The sequence below is a fragment of the Fusarium verticillioides genome, chromosome 3, assembly GCF_000149555.1.
Source record: "Fusarium verticillioides 7600 chromosome 3, whole genome shotgun sequence".
NCBI lineage: Eukaryota > Fungi > Ascomycota > Sordariomycetes > Hypocreales > Nectriaceae > Fusarium > Fusarium verticillioides.
The window spans coordinates 1,571,316-1,591,415 of record NC_031677.1 but is presented as its reverse complement, the minus strand read 5'-3'; the positions used below and the strand labels follow the sequence as shown (position 1 = coordinate 1,591,415).

Sequence of the window (20,100 nt, the reverse complement as noted above, 5' to 3'; positions counted from 1 at the left end):
ACATGGGCTTTCTCTTTCGTGCTGGGCTAGACGAGCAGGGGTGTTTCTCGAACCCCTCGGTAGACGCTGACGAGGGGATGGCATGGCAAGAGACTACGCTACGTGCTGGGGCGTGTCTGGGATGGGATGTCTTCTCTTACCTCGTGTGAAGGTCCTGGCTCCCAAAAACCCCGGCGTCGTCGGCGGTCATGTCCTTTGCTTCTGCTATCCTGCCTGTATCCGGCAGTTTGCGGTCCTCTCTGGACCTGACCCTCTCTATCAGAAAGTCTCTGGGGCATAGCTTTGTCCGAGCTCCATTACAAGCTCCATTGATACATCCACCTTATCAGAATTGCTTGTCTCCCAGAGAAACAGCGTTTAATAAACTCATCTTCTACGACGTAGACTCTTTATGCTGCAGGCTTCGTTGGTGTTTACCATCACTGCTGCCGAGCAGATTATTGCCTTCTCTTAAGAACCCAGCATTGTCAAAGTATTTACATGAAGTCAGCCTCCAATATCACAACAGGCTGTTTTGTTTCTCAGATCCGCCCCTCCACTCCCCGTCCTCCTTCCAAGAACGGCCGCATGCGCTGAAGTGGTCTCCCAGCCCGCAGACATTCATGGCTGTTTGTGAGAGCTTATACTAAGAACTCTCTCTGGACTCGATACTACTAGGTCTTGTCGACAGCACTGACCCAAGTCCCTGTGCCTGGACCTCGAAACAGCCCCCCGTCAAACTCGGTCTCCACCCTGGGGACAGTGCCGGGTGTTGTACTAAACACTCCCCTCCATCATCTGCCGTTCCTCTGGCCACCATCCATTTCCATATACAAGTGCACACTTGCACCATCAACCTCAAACATCACTTCCCCGGTGTCTTGAGTATCGTGTTGTTCCTTCGCTTCCACCACACCTTGCGCCAAACACGTCTCGCGAGATTCTTTTATCTCGACTATCTTGTTTGGCCTGATCTGTATCGACATTGATGTTCTCAGGACCACGTTACTAGTGACGGGTCAAAGTCCAGGCAACTTGGTCTGGTTGAGGAAGCGGCAAAGTTGAATAGTTTATGCTCCCATGACAACCGCAACGGCATACCCGGCCACTATGGCAGATTTGAGAGGACACCCAGGGCATTCAAGCATGTGGTCAAGTTACGGAGGCTCAGTACACATACCAGGTCGGGTGGCAGATCCCATGCCATCAACTTCTTCGCCGCTCTCAGGACGGACTAGTAGTAATCATACCGAGATGGATCAGCCCTCTTACCCCTACAGCCGATATCCCCAAGACGACCAAGAAGCATACGACAGACCTGCGCACCCAGAAATTGTCTCACATCATGGCTACCCAAACCTGAAGAGATCTTTCTCCGAAGCAGAACCACCTGCTTACCAGGAAATTGTCCAGGATCTCCGTGATGACAGCTCCAAGATGACAGCCAGCCACGAGCACAAGCTCTTGGCCTTCAAGAGAACACAGGATAAACACACCATTGTCGACCAGCAAGGCCGCATGCAACAACTAGAGTTGTCCGCTCAACTCCACGGGATGTTCTTCCTTTCCGAAATGCCTGCGAACACATCGGATGGCTCGCTCAGACAGCCTGAGTTGACCTGTTACCGAAGAAATCTTTTTCAAATCAGCGGCACCCTTGTTACTCCACGAGGTCAACTGTCTGTGATCACCGAATCTGGCGAGACTGTTGCAGTCAGTAACATGGAGGTTACTATTTCTGCCATTGAGTCTGTTGATGGCAACCCGGTCCGATTAATCGTGATTCCGTGGAAAACCCCTCCACCAAACTCACCAGAGACAAACCAAACCCCTGATCAAGAACCGCAGTCTCTGCCCCTAATTCCTTTCCAGGACGATGGGACAGAATCCGATGGTGAATATGCCGTTTATCCTATCGGGTGGCGACGCCTTCAATTTAGGATGTAAGTCATTGGCTGCACTGGCAGCATTCGCTTGCTAATACGATCACAGTGCAACTGCAAACAATGGTCGTCGAAAGGAGCTTCAGCAACATTTCGTCCTCCATCTCAAAGTCGTTGGAACATTGGCCAATGGTAACAAGACTGTGCTCACGGAATCCACCACGGCGCCCATCGTCGTCAGGGGGCGAAGCCCTCGTAACTTTCAAGCTCGAAAAGAGATCCCTTTGTTAGGATCCAGTGCAGGATCCCGAGGACAAGCCCTTGTGGAAACTGGAGTTGGAGTTGTTGCGGGCCCCCTGAGCGCAAAGCACCAGGAAGCGAAACCAAGAGGCATTGACGCCCAACTCCCGCGGACAGCCTTTACCTTCAACGCGCCAAAGATCCCGGGTACACAATTAGGCCCAATACGATCTAAGTGAGTTTGCGCCTGGATCAACTTGGTTGTATCGCGACTTGAGCCGTACTGACTGATTTGTAGCTCATATCCAACTTGGGGGACACCGCCAGCCCAGGTTCCCTTGGGTCATATCCCAACCTCTGGCGCAGAGAGTTACCCTGCGGCGTCAATGGGCCCTCTGGCTGGTACGGCTAGTTTTCCTGCTGAATCACAAGGAATGCCCATCCAATCATCGATGGAACCCCCTGTGCCCATATCCATGGTAACGAATGATTCGGAGCACCCACCAGTCCGATCCCAGTATACTTATAATATGCAGACAACGACTGGCCCCCCGCAGTTATCGATACACACCACTCCGCTCGGAAGCCATGACCAGGCCATGAACATCCCTCGTTACGTCGATAACCCAAGGCCGTTGAAAAGCCCACGACACATGAGTCATCCATCGATAAGGAGTGCGGGCTCAGTAGCGAACACCGACGCCTCTCCAGAATATCGATACGCCCCGTATGCCCCCGTGAGCTCGAGTTCTAGCGAGGTTGCACAGCCCAGCTACAACCCAGAAACGTCTGGGCCACCTTCAGTGCCTGCAAGAGACTACTACGCGCCTGCACACACCTGGACATCAGCGTCTGGGGAGCATAGTACGAATCTGGCATATGCCAGCACTGCCGAGTCTCGACCATACCCTTTCCCTCAAGACGAGTACAAGAGTACGCCTGCGGGATCGTCGCCATCGAAGACCGAATCGAGCCAGCCGCAGGGTTCGTCGGTCTACAACGGAGCCGCGAGAGGCTCTTTTGATGCCATGCATCAATATTCCTGGAATGGGAACTAGACTTCTATGTCTTATTTTATCCACAGTTAAGAAGCTCGCGTTTGACGATATACAAAAAGTTGCCATCAAAAGATGTTGGCCTAACGAGAAGCATGACAACCACTGGACTTGTGGAGCGCTTGGTTCGTTTGTCAGTGAGCTTGTAACAATACCTACTGGAGTTTTTCTATTTTTTTTATTTTATTTTTTTTTATGACGGATGGTGTTGGCAATCTGAATTGGGCGGCTTGAGTTGATTTGAAACATGGATACCAGAAAGTAGACGGAGCCGGAGGCAGAGGCAAGAATGATGAAGAGTTAATGGAGGTGAAAAGGATTGGCCGAAGGAGAAAGAAGGAAGAGGATTTGATACACGAGGATTGATAACGGATGACTAGAGGCTAATGACGCTGGGGAACGATGAGAACTGGTCAATTCGAAACCTCTCATTAATGCAGAGCGGCTGGTTCTGCAACGATTCGAGACGCCGTTGCATATCTGGGGCTAAAGGACGGTTCAGGCGAAACAAGGGCGTATCTTCTTCTCTGATGACTTTGTTTGTTGAGATATTCTTGTGGATTTTCTCCTGCGGGTATCAATCTGCGGATTGTACCAGCTCCGTCATAGGGCGGTGTTTATTTTGTCAAGTGGCATGTCCAAAAAGTTGCCACTGAGCTCGAGTCCCTTATGTATCAATGAAGTAGTTTAAAAAAAAAAAAAACAATCGGAATGTGATGAAGGAATTCCCTGGGGCTTTTAAGTGACTGGTTTGACCGATCGCTATTGTGAAGGAAGTGCGGGTCTGAAACGATAGTTGGGTAGGGTTGCAAAATGAATATAAGTACGAGGTAGTAGTCATAATCCTACCCCTGGTTGGTCATTTCAACGAAACGCTTGTGCTGAGAACTACATTGCAAACTCGGGACGTTGGGCTCTTTAATACTTACAAGTGATGAATAGCTGAGGTCACACGAACGTCGCACCATCGAATGGTCCTCCGAGGCCCGGGCCATCTAATGCCATGCCCCCCTCATGCTTGCGCTGTGCCAAGTCAATGCCCCAATAGCCTGGTCGTATTTGAGCCTCTAAGAAGGGCTATCGCGGGGGATAGCTTTGTTAATAGATCTGTTCTGTGGGTGCAGAAGGTAATCTGATTGATTCACCTGCAGAGCTGAAGTTCAGGTTGACTAGTGTGAAGAGGTAATGTTAGACCAAGTGTAACAGAATATCACTGATTTATGCTCGCCTTCTGTTTATCCTTGAACTAAGTTACTGGAGATGATTGCGTTTTAATCTACGGGCGATGAGAGGATATCACGAATTTTATCTGTAGCAGTGAACGCTAACCTTTTTGACAAATAGCTACCATTCAATAGGTACTTTGATTAAGGTACCTAGAGGCAAGCTCTCGGGAGAGTACTGCCTCCAAGGTACTAATCTTAGGCACTAACCTCCTTAGGTAAGGTACCTCCCTAGGCACGATCCGCATCCAATACAGTTCAAGGTAGGCACCCTAAAGCAGATGTGGCTGCGAGGCGATAAGATAACACGCTGCGTCGCGGAATTTTGATGTTATACGGAGATTTTGCTGCTTAAAGCACCCTGGCTTTTGATGGAAGTTGCCCAGCCTCGAAAGATCCTCGCTAATCTGCTTCTCTGACTTATCTTGCGGCATCCTCTTGACAACAACATTGTAGTCTTTGTTTCTATTCTCACATCGAAACACACCTGCCCTGAATCTCACTTCATATCCCCTACGGCTTCTACCCTTGTCACAGAGAGAGAGCAGCATGTTTGAAGTGCGTGAAGCAAAGAGGTAATTGATGACTTGCTTACCGTGGTTCTTCTTTTCATTCATTAACTCGCTCTTCAGGGTTCGAAGAGAAGATCTGGACAAACCAGATGATGGCGCAGAGAATTGGAGTGTCGACGGCATTTGTGATGCCGAGTTGCGCGCAAAACTGAATGAACAGATCGCAAGATCATTGGGACTGGAAATATTGGCAGAACCGACCCCTGACGTCGCGATGAAGGACTGTTCTCTAACAGGAAGCAAAGAGTCTCGTGATAACGATATTGGAGAATCAGAGGCCATTCCCGCCGCCAAGGATGATGAGGAAGAAGAATTTGTTTTTCGACTTTTCAGCAAAGCCCCACCAAGCCAAAAGGTTGTTCTGGAGGAAGATCATGGACCAACAGGCGATGGAACTTTTGTGAGCGGTCGACCACTCAGTTACTATGTGGTTAAAAACGTCTCTGCAGAACGAAAGCATGAGTATACTGTAGCAGCAGTAAGTGGGGATCAAGTGTTGGCAAGATCACACGTCAGGGCTTGGGGCCTCGAGGTTCCTCGGAAGGTTACGAAACTCGCTATTACTCGAAAAGCCAGGGCGAATGAAAAACGGGCACAGGATGAAGTGGCACAAACAAAACGGCGACCAGGAAAGAAACAACGGATATCCTTAAGAAAACGAATAAAGGAAATGGAAGAGAGGAAAGCAGCCGAGGTAAAAAAACTGGCCGAGAAAGAGGAGCATGTAAAAGACAAGAAGAAGAGGATGAATCGTCTGAAGAAGCTACGAAAAAGGGCAAAAGCAAAAGGACAGAAACAAGCATTGAAAGAGGGAGATGCGGATCATGACTCTAATGCAGATTTGTCAGGTTCTGAGTGAACGAATTCCAGAAAAGCTATAGATAAAGAGCAGTATTATTTAGTAAACTATACAAGTTTCAAATCATGAATATTGATTATTCTAAATTATATTTATGACTAACTAAGTATATATATAATATTCTTTTATCTCAGAACGTCTATGAGATATAGTTTTATACCTTAGTAAACTTAAAATATATCAACGGAGTTGAACTTGAGCTCTTCTTAAATTATTTGTCTCACTACCTTACTTACCTATATGTAGTTGCTGTCATAGGAAGTAAGTACTAATTTATTTATTAATGACCACCGCAATTATGATGAATGGTTAAAGCGGATGGGGGGCCCTTACCTAGTTGCACCTGGGCGGCCAGGACCTGCATTGGTACCTTAAAGCATCCGCCAATTATATTCGGCAGGCGTTACCAATTCCCAAGGCTGAGGTGTCGGGTGCCCTCCTCCTCCAACTCAACCAGGCCACGTCCACAACCATTGTCACTCAACATTAGTAGTCATACATTTCGGTCTCCCCAAATTATCGGCTGAGACAAAAGCCCCATGCTTGTTTTCCTTGTCACCAACACTCATTCAAGCAGTATCTCCAGTATGGCTTAAGCACCGAAACGAAAAACATCAAATTTGGCGGGGCATTTGTTTAGATCAACCTCACGAACAACCGACCAACACCATGAGCAGCGTCTGGCCTCCGAGGGCCTCTCCGGACGATGCGCAACCTGTTACTCCGATAGAAGATGTAACTGATACAGGCGAAATCGCTGACCTCGCCGGCGAGGCCGAACAGCCCGATCTTCCACCGGTTCCTGCTCCGCCCACAGCACGGCCTCCCCTCGAGCGAAACTCTCTACAAGGCGCCCCTCCAGCCGCGCCTATGGCGCCTCTTCCTTCAAATGACCAGCCTTCGGGGACCGACTCGCTCTCTCTCCAGCAATTGCGCCATATAGTAGCGGAGTTCAATCGCGCCGATCCTGTCGCCTATGATTTTGAGTACACCGACATGGGTCCGCATGCCGAAGAGATAGACGAGTGGTTCAACTATCAAGTACCACAGTGGGTTAGGCTCAGTGCTGCACAGAGAGCTTTTAAGTGGCACTGGCAGCATGAGTCGAGATCTCGGGACTCATGGGATGATGCAGATAACGATACTCGGGCACGGTTTGTCCAAACCGCTATAGCAGGCGTGCAATCCAATGATGCTGCATTACGGTCAGCTTCTATTGGGAAGCTGGTGTATCTGGTTCTGGGCCGTTGGAATGAGACCGCCATGCCGAATGCGACACCAGGGGATAGCCGATCTGTTGCGAGTATTCCGCAGCTGCAGGCTATCAAGGCTGGAGTCGAGTGTCTTAGCTCTTTGGAAGGGCTGCCCGTGATTTGGGAAGCCCTACGGAGTAACTTCGAAGTACAGTGGTGAGCATAGCATGACGTACCTTCTGCAGCATGAAACTGAATATAGACTCCAGGTCAGGGGACCCCTTAGGGCAGCATAACAGCGCCCAAGAAGCTCAGGATGAGCTGATGAATCTTATGACCATCATGTACGTTTCAGTGCAGGAAACTCTCAACGACCCAGAAGACATGTCCTCTACATACGGAAAGCTGTGTAAGCTTTTTCTCCGTCTTCCGTCTGGCCTTGACTGATATGAATAGTGGAACTCAACCCCTCGATGGCCGATTACATGTTTACAGCAACTTCGAAATTACGATGGGATGAGCAAAATGCCATGCCCCAAACTCAGGTATGTTGAGCAGTCGTGTTTCACACCGTGATGCTCATTCTTCAACAGATACTTCTACTGTTTTGGAAATCGATTCTACTTGTTTTTGGTGGAACCAAAGAGCTCGAAGCTATCAAAGACGCTACTAATGAGATGGGAGACAAAGCAGCTGATAAGAAGACCATCACTGCTTCACCCCTGGATTATCACGTTTTCCGACAAGAGATTACCTCAAAATACCCAGCATATGTACCTCCGCGACCAGCCATTCCACTTGAGGCAGATAACACGTCTTTATTACCCCCTCTCTCCAGTCAAGTTTCCAGGAACAACGGTGCTAACGGTATCATTCCCACGCCACCCCAGGTTCACAGTGGAGGAACCTCAATTCTTGACCAACCAGTACACATTGCAACCCCGGCGCCATCACCACCCCCTTCTCCAGCGGTTAACGGAAAGGGAGGCAAGAAACAGAACTATCAAACAAACCAGAATTTCCCATTCATGTACCCTCCCTTAGATGCGTCGAGCAACTTTGCTGGTGGGAAAGGCCCTTCCGGTCTCCAACATGCTCTGGTAGGCCGAAAGTGGGAAGGAAGCGATATTCCCGCTTCCATCCTAGAAGCTGGAGAGTTATTCTCTAAACGAGTCAGGATGACGCGAGCGACTCGCCAGCTTTGGGAAGAGCGCGAGCGATTTCTCAAGTTTGAGCGTGGTTATAATAGTGACCACAATGATGATGACGATGAGATTGAGGGTCTAGACCTTAATGAGCTTTCGGCAGAAGAGCAAGAGATTCTGAAGGCGGTAAAAGCGCAGACAAAAGCAGAGGAGAAGAGAAAGCATCCCGTCGCTCCTGAATCGGAGATTGACTATGGTCCTCGACCAGAGCTGTTGTCTGAACGAGACAAGCAACGGCTTGCTGCTGTTGAAAAGTTCTATGTGGGTGGTAAAAACGAACCATGAAAATGGGGAAGATGTTAACGACGTTTAGCGTGATGCTCTGCCTCACCTCCAATCGCTTGTGATAGTGCTGCTGCGGCCGATTCTTCTTAACGTGACAGCAATCGTCGCACAGCAGCCTCAACAAGCACCGCCAGGAATGGGTAGAGGTAACAATCCTGGCATGAACGGCGGTCCTTCGGCGAACAGACAGCAGCAGGAGTTGCCCGGACAAAGCCTCCCCAAACCACCAACACCTGAATTATCGCTAGAAGAAGTCGACGCCGCCAGGACTCGGGAAATCACATCCAAAGCCATGACTGGTATTCTCATACTCCTTTTGAAATGGCTGAGAGTTTCTCGTATGTTGACAAAGTCTATTCGATTGTCTTCTTTACTGATATCAAATAGATGTCCTCAAATTTGAGTATATGACGCAACTTCTACTGGACTCTAACTACGTCCCTCTCGTCCTCAAGCTCTTTGCTCATCAAGATGTCCAGCAAGTGGTCGATAGCAAAATGGACCGCGCTGAAAATAGGTATGACGTAATGCTTAGGAGTTGAGAACCAGTCTACTAATATTCATAGTTTCTTCCATTTCTGTAACCTGTTGTCGCAATCTAGAGATAAGGCAGCTGCAGACTCGGTGCAGGAAGAAGATGAAGGGGATGACGAAGAGATAGAAGAGAGTGAAGACGAGGCTGCACCCCCGCCAATTAGGAGAAGACGATCACCAACTGCGCAAAACGACGATGACACAGATTCCAACAGCGATGACCACGCTTCTTCAACGAGACCCGAAGTAGACGAGCTTGGCTATCCCCTTAATCAACAACCGACAGAGCCTATCACGGACTTCTCGCGCCGCAACTTCTTCTCCCTCATTAATTACTTGAGAGTGATGCAAAAGATTTGCAAAAACAAAGCACACCGAAACTTGCTGCTTGTCCAATACAAGTCGTCAACAATACTTAGGAAGTCTCTCAAGGTACCTCAACCAGAATTACGTCTTTACACACTTAAATTGTTCAAGAACCAAGTTCCCTACTGCGGCCGTAAGTGGCGCCAGAGCAACATGCGGGTGATCACGGCGATATATCTGCACTGTCGACCGGAGCTGAAGGACGAATGGCTTGCGGGAAGTGACGTGGATGCCGAAGTCGACGCAGCGCTCCCCCTAGAACAAGCATTGCGCAGCCTAACGCACTGGCTTAACCTTCGTCGGTACCCAGACAAGATTGCACCAGATATCAGAGCTGCTATGCGAGACGAGCAGGACTTTTTCTCTAGAGAACTTGAGAAGCTGGAGTTGAATTGGACGGATGGGGGAGGCGACGATGGCATGAGCGAACTAGAGCCGGGTGAGGTCTGGTAAGCCTCCACTGTTACACAAAGGTGTTCTTGCTTGGGCGCTTTTGGTTGGTATGGCGATTGACAAACAGCGAGCTGTTTGTTTAGTTTCCGTAAAGACCCGTAGTTTGTGAGTTTCCCGTTATATCAGCTTTTTGGTCTGGGATGTAACAGTTCAACCTCCCTGATTCACATTGAGGCTTGGCTCTGCGATGATATGGACATGGAAGGGATTAAAGCGAAGGCACCAGCCTGTCAGATGAGTATAAAGTAGTTCAAGCGGCGAAAGACCCTGGAGACAAAATAAACTAAGAGATTTGAGTTCAAGGCAGGAAGAAAATGTGAGCAGCCCAGCTTTGACTTGTACGTTCACCAGTGGGAAAGCGGCCCGTCACTATTATCCCGGCTTTGAAAGGATCAAAATGCATATAATTAATCATTAGGCGGGCTAGTCAAGCCGTATGTAAATGTTCATCAGCGACATGTTATTTTTGCCGGGAGCAACATTCCGGGTATCATTCTGTGCAGTTTTCCAATTGGGATTTCTAGTTTCTTTCGTTCCAACTTAAGTTCGATCGTAAACACCGTCTTCATAGCGATAGTTTGTATTCTCAGTCTGGCGAGCGGGCGGTTGAGTGACACCATACTCAGGCTCAGGGTAGTGAATCTGACCATAACCGTCCTGGCGCCCATACTTGGGGTCTTGATAACTGAAGCCGGTGTTATCGTACTTGTTGTAGGTATTGTCAGGATAGTTGTTGACGGCGGTGCGATCTGTGGCGTGGCTCTGACGATATGCATCGAGCTGATCAGGGTGAGTATGTTCCGGCAAGTCATGACCTTCTTCGGCGGCGGCAGCCTTGCGACGACGGAAAATACGGCCCAGGAATCCACCCTTGGCACCATAGCCCGAGGTGTAATCATTAGCAGGACTGGGGCCGAAGCGCTTCTCCTTACGGTGGTGGCGAGCAAGGGCAACCTCCATCAGAATGGAGAATATGAAGAAGATACTGTTGAAAGGTCAGTTGGGTTGCGGTATGGTCGTGTCTAGATTTGTGACTTGCATGGCAATGATAGAAACAGCTAGACAAGCAGACTGGAGCTTGCAGGCCGTGCGGTAGCTCGGCAAAGCAGTGAATCCATCACTTCCCTCAGCAGTGTTTCCTGCCTTTCCTTTACCAAATGGAGTGTCTAGATAGCCAGTGCAGCTGCTGGCACCACCCTTGTTGGCAACAGCAACATAGATGAATGCACCGATGAAAGCGACATCCAGTATGATGGCCAAGAGAGAAGAAAGTGTACGACCAGCGAGACAGCAGACAAGTACCAGAGCTGCAGCAGTGTAGAGAACAGCTACGCCAGAGATTCCCTCCACGGCGCGGATGGTATCACTGATGTGAAGGTTGTGGTTATGAAGCGTGGCTAAGAAGTAGGAGTAAATGGCAAGGATGAGGGCTGCACAGGCAAATTGAATGCCACGAATGAACCATTGAAGGAACTTGAGAGCGGTTCCTGACTTGGCACCCATAGTTACCTAGGATTATACGAATATTGTCAAGAAAATAACGGAGGACGTGATGATTAAGGTTCGTGGAGGGGGATAGGTAAGCTGGGTGAGGAATTCGGGGTTTAAGTGGTTTCTTGCGTATGGGGACTAAGCTTGCGCAAGACATCCATTATTACGTAGCTGGGATCCCTCCTAGCGCCATTGCAAAGCATCTGATTGTGTGGAAGTGGCCGAGTTTCTGTTGATCGCATCAAGAGTGGCGATGCTAAGGCGGCCGAATCTGGTGATGACGACGTTGGGTGTGTGGCTTGCATGTATATGATTGGATGCAGCACGTGCACAGCCTTTGTTTCGTTAGTGGAGACGCTGGCGTGTTGTGGCTTGGATGAGATGGAAGCCTTCTTCTTCATCTACCTACCTACCTCATTGTCCAATGAAACCATTCTTAAGCAGGAGGAAGAATAGGATTGGAACTTGCAAGTGAATACTGGGTAGATATCTTCCTCAATTATGGCGTGAATATGGGAAAATTGGATAATATATATGCCGGTATAGTCGCCCATATTCGGTGGAGCAGAATACCCATCCCATTGTCGATCATTAGTCTCAGGTTTCTGATGATGTCAACCTTGAAAAAACTTGAACGCCAATGACGACTGAAACCGGGAGATCAACTCAACTGAAAGCTTCACCGGGTCAAACCAGAACTGAACAAGAAGAGATGGACATTGATGAAGAACTGCTCAGGTCCCGAACTTCACGACAGGGTGTGCCATCTAGCTAGGTAGCTAAAGGTTCCAAAGAATCTGGGTGTCCCTGCATTAGCCGTGCTCTTTCTTCAACAACCTTGATTTATGTTATAGCTTCGTTGCCATGAGAGCCTGGCACCCCTACTAGATACCTGGTTAACTGGGAAGACTTGACGTTAGGAGGCGGAGAGACATCTTCACAAGCAAGTCGGAATTGTTTCCTTTTCCTGACATTGACATAAGAAGCATCACCAATTATTATCTACTAACTACTAACTATATGCTTTATCTGGTAAATCGTATACAGAAGACAAATGCACAACATCCGTGGTCATCCCGAACTCATCACTATCAGCTCCATACTAATAGACCACTTCTCTCATCTCTCAATTCGTATTCGTCATTTCAGGCAGAGAGAGTTTCTTTTATAACTTATACCTTCCATCATAGGTATTATCAGTGAAGTTCTGTCGTCGTTCAGTTGCGTACCCCGCCATCCGCTTGGTGCAGCATGCTAAGTTATACCCCACAACGCGTCCAAACACGTTCTGTGCCTAGTACGTAATCTTTCATCGAGCAAACTATCAAAATGGTAGACACAACTAGTGACGAAGATCGAGAGGTAGGAAACTCTTCCTTCATTTCCGGCAATGTTCCACGGATAGCTAATCAATTAAGGGTAGCGCCTCAAGGCTGCCTTGTGGTACGCAGTTGGTCAAATTGTCGATGAGGAGTCTCTACGCCGTAACCGAAATGCAACACCACAGTTCATCGGTGCACTCACAGAGCTAGTCTGGACACAAATCGGTAAACAACAATAAATGCTCTCCCTTTAGTATCGGGGGAAGGTGCTGACTGAAAACAGAAAACGTTGCCACAGATCTGGAGAGCTTCAGCAATCACGCTGGACGGTCCACAGTGACAACAGATGATGTGTTACTTCTTGCCAGAAAGAATCCCGATTTACACCAGATTATGAAAGAGTTTGTTGACCAGGCCAAGGCAGAAAAGGGACCTGCAAAGGGTAGAGGGGGTGCGAGCAAACGTTAGATTTCGCGGGAGGGCATCTGGGAGTTTGGCGCAACTAAAGGGACCTGACCGGCGACAGGAGTCAGAGATTACGGCCAGCGATACGCAGCTTGCGAGGAAGTTTTGATAATTAACCGTCTATTTATCTACTCCAGTATCTATGCCTCTATGTGTATGTTCTATGGACTCACTCAAATCTTGATTGAGGATTCCCCTCGATACTTATCCCGATATTCATTGAGCATGCCCAGAGTAACATTCGAACCACCACAAAGCACAATCACCACGTTCTTCTTACCCCATTCCTCGTCGGACATGCCCTGTCCAAGCAGTCTTCTCAGATCCCCTCGGTAAGCGGGAGCCAGGGCAGCACCGCAAGCGACTTCAACCAAATGCAGCCCATCGTCAGCGAAGCGCACGGCACTAATGGCAGCATCCGCATCAGATACAACGAGGCTCTTCAAAGTACCCGAAGATTGCTGGCTCCATTTCCAAGTCTGCTCTGACACTCTAGTGGCGCCCAGAGACGTTGCGATCGAGGTCATCTCAGGGAGTGTTACGTGTTCTTTGGCAAGGACACTTGCGTTGAGACTGTCTGCTCCCTTGGTTTCGACGGCAACGACAGCTGGTTTCTTATCTTGCCAGGGACGGCCCTCAACGCCTTGCATCAGGCCATTGATCAAACCGCCGCCTCCGACGCTACAGACAATCCCTTCGATGGGCTCTTCAAGTTGATCTCGGATCTCATCAACCATAGTTGCTGCACCGTCCCAAACCCGAGGATCGTCGAAGGGCGGGACATATATGCCCATGGGATCATTTGCCAATAGCTCCTCACGCATATACTTGTCACACTCGGCCCAATTCCTGCCTTTTTGGTGTACTTCCACCCCAAGGTCGAGAAGCTTGCCCTTCATCAGCTCAGTAATGATGGTAGGAATTACGATAGTCGCCTTTTGGCCCAGAGAGAGGGCAGAAGTTGCACATGCCAGACCAGCGTTGCCTCCAGATGAGCAGTAGAAGTGGACCGGGCCTGTGGCAGCAGCAGCCGCTTGGGTCATAAGGTTGCCAATGCCGCGAGACTTGAAAGAGCCTGAGGGTTGAAGATTCTCAAGCTTAAGGTATACATTGCTCAGATGCTGTTAGTTATTGGTTTGATCTAAGTCGTGACGGTGAAGCTCACCAGCCTGCCACGCGGGACAGTTGAGGGCTCAAGAGACATGGTGTTCGGATCCATGGTAGCTTTGCATCGGAGCCAAGGGAGCCCATGATGAAAATTGGCTTGAATCGCCTTTGCTAACAGTTTGAGGTGCTATCCTGTTGCCACTTTGACTCCAATGATCAATTAAGGCTGGATTGAAGTAAAGGTGACTCGGGGGAACAGCGCGTTATGGCCAGAGTTTCTTGAATGTGAAGCGATGAAGAGTTCATAGAAAAAGGCAGTATTTATTTTTATAGATGCCTACCTAGGTGTCAAGTCAGAACCACATAGATTCCGTTGACGCTGTCGAGAGTCTCATTAAATTTCTGTTTTTAGCGCACTGCGGAGTTTAGCTTGAACCCCCAAATATTTCCTAGATTGTATCCACTTGCCAAACGAAAGGCGCAAACACGGTGACAAGTGCATCTCAAGCCTTCGAATGGTTCTAGCCTTGGACTGTCTGAGTCAGATGAAGGAGGGGGTCCTCAGGGAGCAACAAAACATAGATCTTGATATAAGGCATCAAAATAAAGTCAGCAAAGGGCAATCTAAACTTATCCTAAACTCACCCCAAGCTGACCCTAACTTATACTAAGCTACCTAAGTCTTTTTATCATTTAGGATCAAGGTCCTGATTTTTCTTTCCTTCCCTTGGGAATTTACTTCCCCTTTAACCTACTAATGTAATATGACCCTGGAATATCTACAAGGATGAATTCGGCTTGAAACCATCGAACTGGGTTAACACATTTGTTCATACGATGAGCGACCGTCATTTCAAAGGAGATGCTGTCGCCTCACACTAGGTACATAGTCTGTAGAGAATTGTAAAGAATTCAAAAGTCATTGACCTTAATAACTTCGAATCGTTGGTGCCTTTTGCGTAGATTCATTCAGACGTATTTCATGCAACGCAATATGTAAATAGAAGCGTTACGACTTTGAACCCAACGTTTGCTATAATAGTGCGCTGAGAGCTTTCGCACTGAAGCAACCATTGGAAGACATCCAGTGGTAGGGATCATCGAACCAGGCTCTTCAAGCGTTCATGAGGCCCTGCCTCATGGGCGTGAGCTAGAGGTTAACGCCTTGGTCTCACAACACTTGCTAAAGCTCTCTGTCGGTGATTGTGTCGTCTACAGCCTTGACACACTCCATAATGGCCTCGGTGTCGTCTCTTGGACTTCTGTAACTCATTTGATGATCCTGTCAGTTCTCCCTGGCATGGTAAATCACTTGATTCTGTCTGTAATCACCCGTTGGTGCGGTGTCATGTCTTTGAGATGCCAAACTCACAATGTGTCATTCGTCTCTTCTAACCTAAGGTATCGTGCTTATCTTGTATCTAGCCTTCTGTCAAGATTCGCCTGTTATGCTCTCGACGTTTGGTAGTGGCAAGACTGGCACCAAGCCGCGACTATATTGCGCCCAATCTCTTCTTGGTGTCAGTTGCTTTAATCCCGTTGCCGCCACTGAACGTTCGCCAAAGCCTGGTTCTGAAGTCGACTTGATGCCTCAGCCTAGCGATATAGCAACGTTAAGCCCTGTCTGTGCTCTTCGTACATCTTCAACATAGAAGGGGGCTGATCAGCTAAATTGGAACAACCGAGAAACAGAGTGACGAAAAATGACTGGACTTATGATAGGGGTTGCTTAACTTATCAAAGCCAGTGCCTCTTCATCTAGTGTTCGTTGGAATTCAGCAGTGAATCACTAGCCCCTTATTTCAATATAAAAGAGTCCTCTTCCTTTCTTCCACATTCATCTCTTCACATCTTTCCCACAACACCACATCTTCTCTGCTCAACACTACTCGTTTCATTTCCCCCCTCAGCTTCACTCAAAGCTATCCACCTCTTTCAAGATTCTGCACCTACATTGCACACCATGGCGCCCACGTGCAATGTCAAGCAGAAAACGATGGCCGGGGCTCAAGTTGGCCAGATCATTCGATCTAAGACCCGCTCATCCTCCCCAAGCAGGCAATCTTCTTCGAGTAGCCCATGTGCACCAGGTAGCCCATCTTCCTCAAGCGACTCAGCTGTCTCGATCGGAAACAAGAGAAGCCCAATGGCCGCCAGAAGCGAACCCCCTAAGAAGCGTTTTAAGCCTCAGCCCAACAGAGACTCACAGCCAGTCAAGGCGTCCAACAACAACAAGGTGATCATCGAAGCGCCGCTCTTGAAAGATTTCACCAAGGAGTATGGAATTCCCGTGAGTCAATTCGTCTGGGGACCACGCGAGGCAACTCCTGAAGAAGAGTCGTTTGACGAAGATGAGACGGCACCCCCTCCCGCTATCCCCAACGCCTACCAACGGGATCCAGGTTCGCGTCGAGGTAGGGCTCTGCTGCTGCTGCTGCCAAAGAAGATCAATCCCATTGCTGCCCGTTATCAAGCCCGTGCTCAACGAGGTCGCCGCAGGGCTATCCGCAATTCCCCGGCTCCAGAGCCTCGACCTAGACTCCCTATCAGGATCAAGGTCAAGAACCCCAGACGTCTCAGCTTCATGGGCCTTCCCGCCGAGGTTCGTGAACAAATCTATCGCGGTCTTCTTTTGTCGGACAACCCTATTCTTGTTTACGATAGCTGGAGGCGCGTATACCAGCGAAAGAATCCTGGCCTAGACATCAGCATCCTCATGGTGTGCAAGAAAGTCTTTGTCGAAGCGAGAGGCGTCATGTACGGCGAAAATATCTTTCTCTACCTTCTTCGGGATGCGCCTACTCAATATCACGGGATGGCCAATATCCAGGACCTAGTCAATGACGACATATATGTCCCTGAGCCTGGCATGAGAGACCAGGAAAACATCGCCAACAGAGACATCAATCCTTTGGCACTACCAGTCCACGAGCCTGGGACTATCGACACTGTCAAATACGCTCAGTATTTCCGCTTCATCACGGTCAAGGCTGACCCCAGTCGCTCCAATGCAGTCACGAAGGAATTCATGGCCGATGCCATCAAGATGTTTGCCAAGGCCCCTTATAATGCCAACATCCACATGCTCAAGATCGTCATCAGCCCCAGGCGCGAGCATGGCAAGTTTACCTTTGTCGACTTTTTCGAACCGACCTCGGAGCTTATGATCGCATTGAGGGCACTACCTTGTGAGAGAATACATGTTCAGATCGTGAACAAGCTTCTCAACAATGGTGCTTGGCCTTCCTCAACTGATCTCATTCTTCGTACCCACCAACTGCGATTTCAGAGGCAACTCGTGTTGCAGGCCCGTGAGGACGAAAGAAAGAGTGAAAGCAATAACACAGACGTCAAAGGTCAGAGCAGTGACCTTTTCCACACGGATGCTAAGATGAGGAACTTTCGCTACAACAAGCTATGTTTGATCCACCAGAGAATGGCTCAGCTCGGCAAATTCATTCGCCAGGTTTGCGAGAAGTGCGCCGAAGACGACGGTGGCAAGCAGAGAACCGCTGGCGGTGCTCCATCTGGAGCGACTGACGACGATGAAGACGATTTGCACATCCAGGACCATGATGAGTTGGAGGAGAGTGAGGGAGAAGAGGAAGACCAGGAGTCGGACTATGAGCCTTAAGACGGATTTCCATTGGTGGAAGCAGCGAGGGAGGGGGAAGTCGAGGAGAATACTTTTGCTAAGAAATGGACTGATGGATGATAGATCAACTTGCTCACGGATAACTTAGCGTGCTTAATCAACTACGGTCCGGGTATCTCGCCATACCTATTCTATTCACCATGTCCGTCCTTTGATCCCATTATGTTGTAGATATCTTGACCCTCTCCACCTCAAGTGTTTCTGTATCGATCAAGACCAGCTCCTTTGTTTCTGCAAAACTCGGTACGGTCACAAGTCTCACAAACTGACCCTCAGGTCCGTGGATAACCTTGGTAGAGAAGTGTGGCTGGTTGCCGACGAAATAGAGGTGAGGGCAAGTCTGCATCACAAAAGGGTCATCGTCCTGGAAGGGGTAGCTACCTAGGAGATGTTTTAGCTTGGAGACATGAAAATTCGGGTCATCGTCTACTCACATAGCGTATCGGGTGCAGTCGGGGCACAGCAACGCCATCGACACATAGCTTCCATCATGCCAAGACGGTCATCACTGCCAACGTACTTGAAAACATCGTCAACATTTTGGCCACCAGTACCAAGAAACCTCCATCCTTCGAGCTCCGCTTCCCACGGATTTGTGACAGTGTCAAACCAGCCGGGTTGGGTGGCTGGAGTTGTTGGGTCACGGGCATACGCTCGTGCCGAAGGGAACATTGCTGGATGCACGGGTTGCTGCGGGTAACTAGCGTTCGCGGGATCCTGGGCACCAGGGAGCATCGTGATAGGAATGGAAGGGAGAAGTTCGGCAATGAACGCGTCGAAGAGTTGGGAGGGGAGTGGGTTGTAGGCGCTGGCGTCGTAGCCGTACTTCTTCTGGGCTTTCTTTTCCGGGAGCGCCTCGTCTGCAGCAGGAGGTTTTCGGTCTGTTGTCGAGATAGAGTTTCCTGCTATGATAAGACGGCTAATATGAGAGACATTGACCTGGCTTGAAGGGGTCATAGCTTCACCAAGCAAGTACTCGGAAAGGAGTTCAAGCTCAAGGGCGTGAGAAGCATCAGTACCTGAGAAAGATAAGCCAGAAACAATAGCAATCTTGCTGTTGCCCTTCTTGGCTTCGGAGGTATCGGCCATATCCTCATCCTCGTCCTTTGTCTTGGCCTTTTCTGAATTGGGCTTCGAAAGGCTCCAACGGTCAGGTTGCGGAGGAAGGTCAGGGAACTTGATGTCAATGACCTCTAATTCACCGTTGGCATTTTCGGTGCCCATAACCCCAATAATACATCCAGTGACCAAGTTTACGGTCTTCAGCACATCGCCAACCAGCCTGATGCGGCCCGACTCATCCTCCAGCATGACCTGGTCGTCTTGGGAGAAATATTTCGGTGTCAGAACAGGGGCGGAGATCCAACGCTACGGACATATTAGCATTCCATTTCATAGTCAATCGGCGACTAATATGGCATACATCCTTAGACACGTCCTCCAGAATATTCGGCTTCAGTGGCATCTCCATGTATACGGTGCCAGTTACCCAGCACAGCTCTCCCTGCCGGACATCAAGCACTCGTTCAACTCTCTGTGCCTCCTCTTCACCAATCGTCGTGCCTTTCCAGGCTTCTGCAGCTACTTTATCGACAGCTGGTTTTATCTTGGTGAGGCGCAAAAAGTACATATCGCCATACTGCTGCTGGTAAGAGCGTTGCTTGTCGAGGACAAAGGATTGTAGGGGCTTGTAAACGGAGGCAGTCCGGGTAGGGACTTGGTGAGAAGTTTCGCTGAGAGATTCGAATTAGTCCAATGCTTGCTTGAATGAGTCTCAACACAGCTTACGAAGGCTTTCGCAAGAGGCTCCCTTCGACATCTTCGAGGGTCACCATGTTGAGTGGCCCAGAAATGGGGGTATTTGTAGGTCGACGGTGCAAATGAAGCGTCTAAAGGAAGTCCTGGACGCTTCAAGTAGTGACAAGGTTTGTCATGTATCGTAGTCGTGCAATTGGGTTGACAAAGAGTCCAACTGAAGCTTCCAGCTGCAGGGTGAAAACGCGTGAGGAAGCTTTGGTCCGCGATTAGACGCGAATTGGCGTAAAGTGGCTAGGCAACGGATAAGGGGACTGACTGATAGGGCCCGTTAGTGGGTAAGAGTTCCACTAAGAAGGGACTCGATGGGTCTCAGGTGTCATGACGTGCTGGATCTCAGGCGGAGGGTTCACTAACTGGAAACAATAAGGTAACGATAGTGGAGTGCGGCCATAAAC

At 49.1% G+C, this 20,100-nt stretch overlaps 8 protein-coding genes across 12 annotated transcripts; 5 read left to right on the top strand and 3 right to left on the bottom strand.

Moving 5' to 3' along the window:
* The first annotated feature begins 571 nt into the window (after nt 1-571).
* FVEG_08005 (hypothetical protein) lies at nt 572-3,892 on the top strand. 2 transcript variants are annotated; one of them, XM_018896764.1, is made up of 4 exons: nt 572-1,922; nt 1,972-2,337; nt 2,401-2,581; nt 2,639-3,892. In XM_018896764.1, the coding sequence occupies exons 1-4, from the start codon at nt 1,060-1,062 to the stop codon at nt 3,158-3,160; spliced, it is 1,932 nt and encodes a 643-aa protein (XP_018754282.1). In that variant the 5' UTR covers nt 572-1,059; the 3' UTR covers nt 3,161-3,892. The 2 variants fall into 2 exon arrangements, with proteins under 2 accessions (XP_018754282.1, XP_018754281.1); XM_018896763.1 differs by having other exon boundaries at nt 2,401-3,881.
* An 833-nt stretch (nt 3,893-4,725) lies between these two features.
* On the top strand, nt 4,726-5,880 carry FVEG_16232 (hypothetical protein). 2 transcript variants are annotated; one of them, XM_018905466.1, is made up of 2 exons: nt 4,726-4,955; nt 5,013-5,880. In XM_018905466.1, exons 1-2 carry the CDS (start codon nt 4,930-4,932, stop codon nt 5,809-5,811), a joined length of 825 nt encoding a protein of 274 aa, XP_018754280.1. In that variant the 5' UTR covers nt 4,726-4,929; the 3' UTR covers nt 5,812-5,880. The 2 variants fall into 2 exon arrangements, with proteins under 2 accessions (XP_018754280.1, XP_018754279.1); XM_018905465.1 differs by having other exon boundaries at nt 4,947-5,880.
* A 339-nt stretch (nt 5,881-6,219) lies between these two features.
* FVEG_08004 (hypothetical protein) lies at nt 6,220-10,303 on the top strand. The gene is made up of 7 exons (XM_018896762.1): nt 6,220-7,220; nt 7,274-7,413; nt 7,461-7,549; nt 7,598-8,470; nt 8,523-8,832; nt 8,882-9,011; nt 9,061-10,303. Exons 1-7 carry the CDS (start codon nt 6,481-6,483, stop codon nt 9,845-9,847), a joined length of 3,069 nt encoding a protein of 1,022 aa, XP_018754278.1. The 5' UTR covers nt 6,220-6,480; the 3' UTR covers nt 9,848-10,303.
* Nucleotides 7,549-11,617, bottom strand: FVEG_08003 (hypothetical protein). Its single transcript, XM_018896761.1, has 2 exons — nt 10,887-11,617; nt 7,549-10,832 (listed from the first exon to the last, which is right to left on the bottom strand). The coding sequence occupies exons 1-2, from the start codon at nt 11,348-11,350 to the stop codon at nt 10,388-10,390; spliced, it is 909 nt and encodes a 302-aa protein (XP_018754277.1). The 5' UTR covers nt 11,351-11,617; the 3' UTR covers nt 7,549-10,387.
* A 121-nt stretch (nt 11,618-11,738) lies between these two features.
* FVEG_08002 (hypothetical protein) lies at nt 11,739-14,697 on the top strand. 3 transcript variants are annotated; one of them, XM_018896759.1, is made up of 4 exons: nt 11,743-12,700; nt 12,762-12,885; nt 12,944-13,279; nt 13,359-14,697. In XM_018896759.1, the coding sequence occupies exons 1-3, from the start codon at nt 12,668-12,670 to the stop codon at nt 13,126-13,128; spliced, it is 342 nt and encodes a 113-aa protein (XP_018754274.1). In that variant the 5' UTR covers nt 11,743-12,667; the 3' UTR covers nt 13,129-13,279; nt 13,359-14,697. The 3 variants fall into 3 exon arrangements, with proteins under 3 accessions (XP_018754273.1, XP_018754274.1, XP_018754275.1); XM_018896758.1 differs by having other exon boundaries at nt 11,739-12,700; nt 12,944-14,697; XM_018896760.1 differs by having other exon boundaries at nt 11,744-12,700; nt 12,771-12,885; nt 12,944-14,697.
* On the bottom strand, nt 13,217-14,637 carry FVEG_08001 (hypothetical protein). The gene is made up of 2 exons (XM_018896757.1): nt 14,291-14,637; nt 13,217-14,238 (listed from the first exon to the last, which is right to left on the bottom strand). Exons 1-2 carry the CDS (start codon nt 14,374-14,376, stop codon nt 13,299-13,301), a joined length of 1,026 nt encoding a protein of 341 aa, XP_018754276.1. The 5' UTR covers nt 14,377-14,637; the 3' UTR covers nt 13,217-13,298.
* A 1,498-nt stretch (nt 14,698-16,195) lies between the features above and the next one.
* Nucleotides 16,196-17,866, top strand: FVEG_08000 (hypothetical protein; the record flags this gene model as incomplete). The annotated part of the gene is made up of 1 exon (XM_018896756.1): nt 16,196-17,866. One exon carries the CDS (start codon nt 16,196-16,198, stop codon nt 17,864-17,866), a length of 1,671 nt encoding a protein of 556 aa, XP_018754272.1.
* Nucleotides 17,793-19,962, bottom strand: FVEG_07999 (DNA polymerase delta subunit 2). The gene is made up of 4 exons (XM_018896755.1): nt 19,676-19,962; nt 19,311-19,620; nt 18,322-19,255; nt 17,793-18,268 (listed from the first exon to the last, which is right to left on the bottom strand). Exons 1-4 carry the CDS (start codon nt 19,720-19,722, stop codon nt 18,048-18,050), a joined length of 1,512 nt encoding a protein of 503 aa, XP_018754271.1. The 5' UTR covers nt 19,723-19,962; the 3' UTR covers nt 17,793-18,047.
* Between the last annotated feature and the right edge of the window lie 138 nt (nt 19,963-20,100).

What these genes read in the sequence shown, in the direction of transcription:
- FVEG_16232 (XM_018905465.1), top strand. Translation starts at nt 4,963, where the DNA reads ATGACTTGCTTACCGTGGTTCTTCTTTTCATTCATTAACTCGCTCTTC.
- FVEG_08005 (XM_018896763.1), top strand. Translation starts at nt 1,060, where the DNA reads ATGACAACCGCAACGGCATACCCGGCCACTATGGCAGATTTGAGAGGA. An exon ending in CGACGCCTTCAATTTAGGAT is followed by an intron (nt 1,923 to 1,971) that starts GTAAGTCATTGG and finishes ATACGATCACAG; the next exon opens with TGCAACTGCAAACAATGGTC. An exon ending in TTAGGCCCAATACGATCTAA is followed by an intron (nt 2,338 to 2,400) that starts GTGAGTTTGCGC and finishes ACTGATTTGTAG; the next exon opens with CTCATATCCAACTTGGGGGA.
- FVEG_08001 (XM_018896757.1), bottom strand. Translation starts at nt 14,376, where the DNA reads ATGGGCTCCCTTGGCTCCGATGCAAAGCTACCATGGATCCGAACACCA. An exon ending in CTGTCCCGCGTGGCAGGCTG is followed by an intron (nt 14,239 to 14,290) that starts GTGAGCTTCACC and finishes ACAGCATCTGAG; the next exon opens with CAATGTATACCTTAAGCTTG.
- FVEG_08004 (XM_018896762.1), top strand. Translation starts at nt 6,481, where the DNA reads ATGAGCAGCGTCTGGCCTCCGAGGGCCTCTCCGGACGATGCGCAACCT. An exon ending in AGTAACTTCGAAGTACAGTG is followed by an intron (nt 7,221 to 7,273) that starts GTGAGCATAGCA and finishes TATAGACTCCAG; the next exon opens with GTCAGGGGACCCCTTAGGGC. An exon ending in GAAATGGCTGAGAGTTTCTC is followed by an intron (nt 8,833 to 8,881) that starts GTATGTTGACAA and finishes GATATCAAATAG; the next exon opens with ATGTCCTCAAATTTGAGTAT.
- FVEG_08003 (XM_018896761.1), bottom strand. Translation starts at nt 11,350, where the DNA reads ATGGGTGCCAAGTCAGGAACCGCTCTCAAGTTCCTTCAATGGTTCATT. An exon ending in GCTGTTTCTATCATTGCCAT is followed by an intron (nt 10,833 to 10,886) that starts GCAAGTCACAAA and finishes ACCTTTCAACAG; the next exon opens with TATCTTCTTCATATTCTCCA.
- FVEG_08002 (XM_018896758.1), top strand. Translation starts at nt 12,668, where the DNA reads ATGGTAGACACAACTAGTGACGAAGATCGAGAG. An exon ending in CTAGTGACGAAGATCGAGAG is followed by an intron (nt 12,701 to 12,761) that starts GTAGGAAACTCT and finishes AATTAAGGGTAG; the next exon opens with CGCCTCAAGGCTGCCTTGTG. An exon ending in GCTAGTCTGGACACAAATCG is followed by an intron (nt 12,886 to 12,943) that starts GTAAACAACAAT and finishes GACTGAAAACAG; the next exon opens with AAAACGTTGCCACAGATCTG.
- FVEG_07999 (XM_018896755.1), bottom strand. Translation starts at nt 19,722, where the DNA reads ATGGTGACCCTCGAAGATGTCGAAGGGAGCCTCTTGCGAAAGCCTTC. An exon ending in TGGAGGACGTGTCTAAGGAT is followed by an intron (nt 19,256 to 19,310) that starts GTATGCCATATT and finishes ATATGTCCGTAG; the next exon opens with CGTTGGATCTCCGCCCCTGT. An exon ending in GACTGCACCCGATACGCTAT is followed by an intron (nt 18,269 to 18,321) that starts GTGAGTAGACGA and finishes AACATCTCCTAG; the next exon opens with GTAGCTACCCCTTCCAGGAC.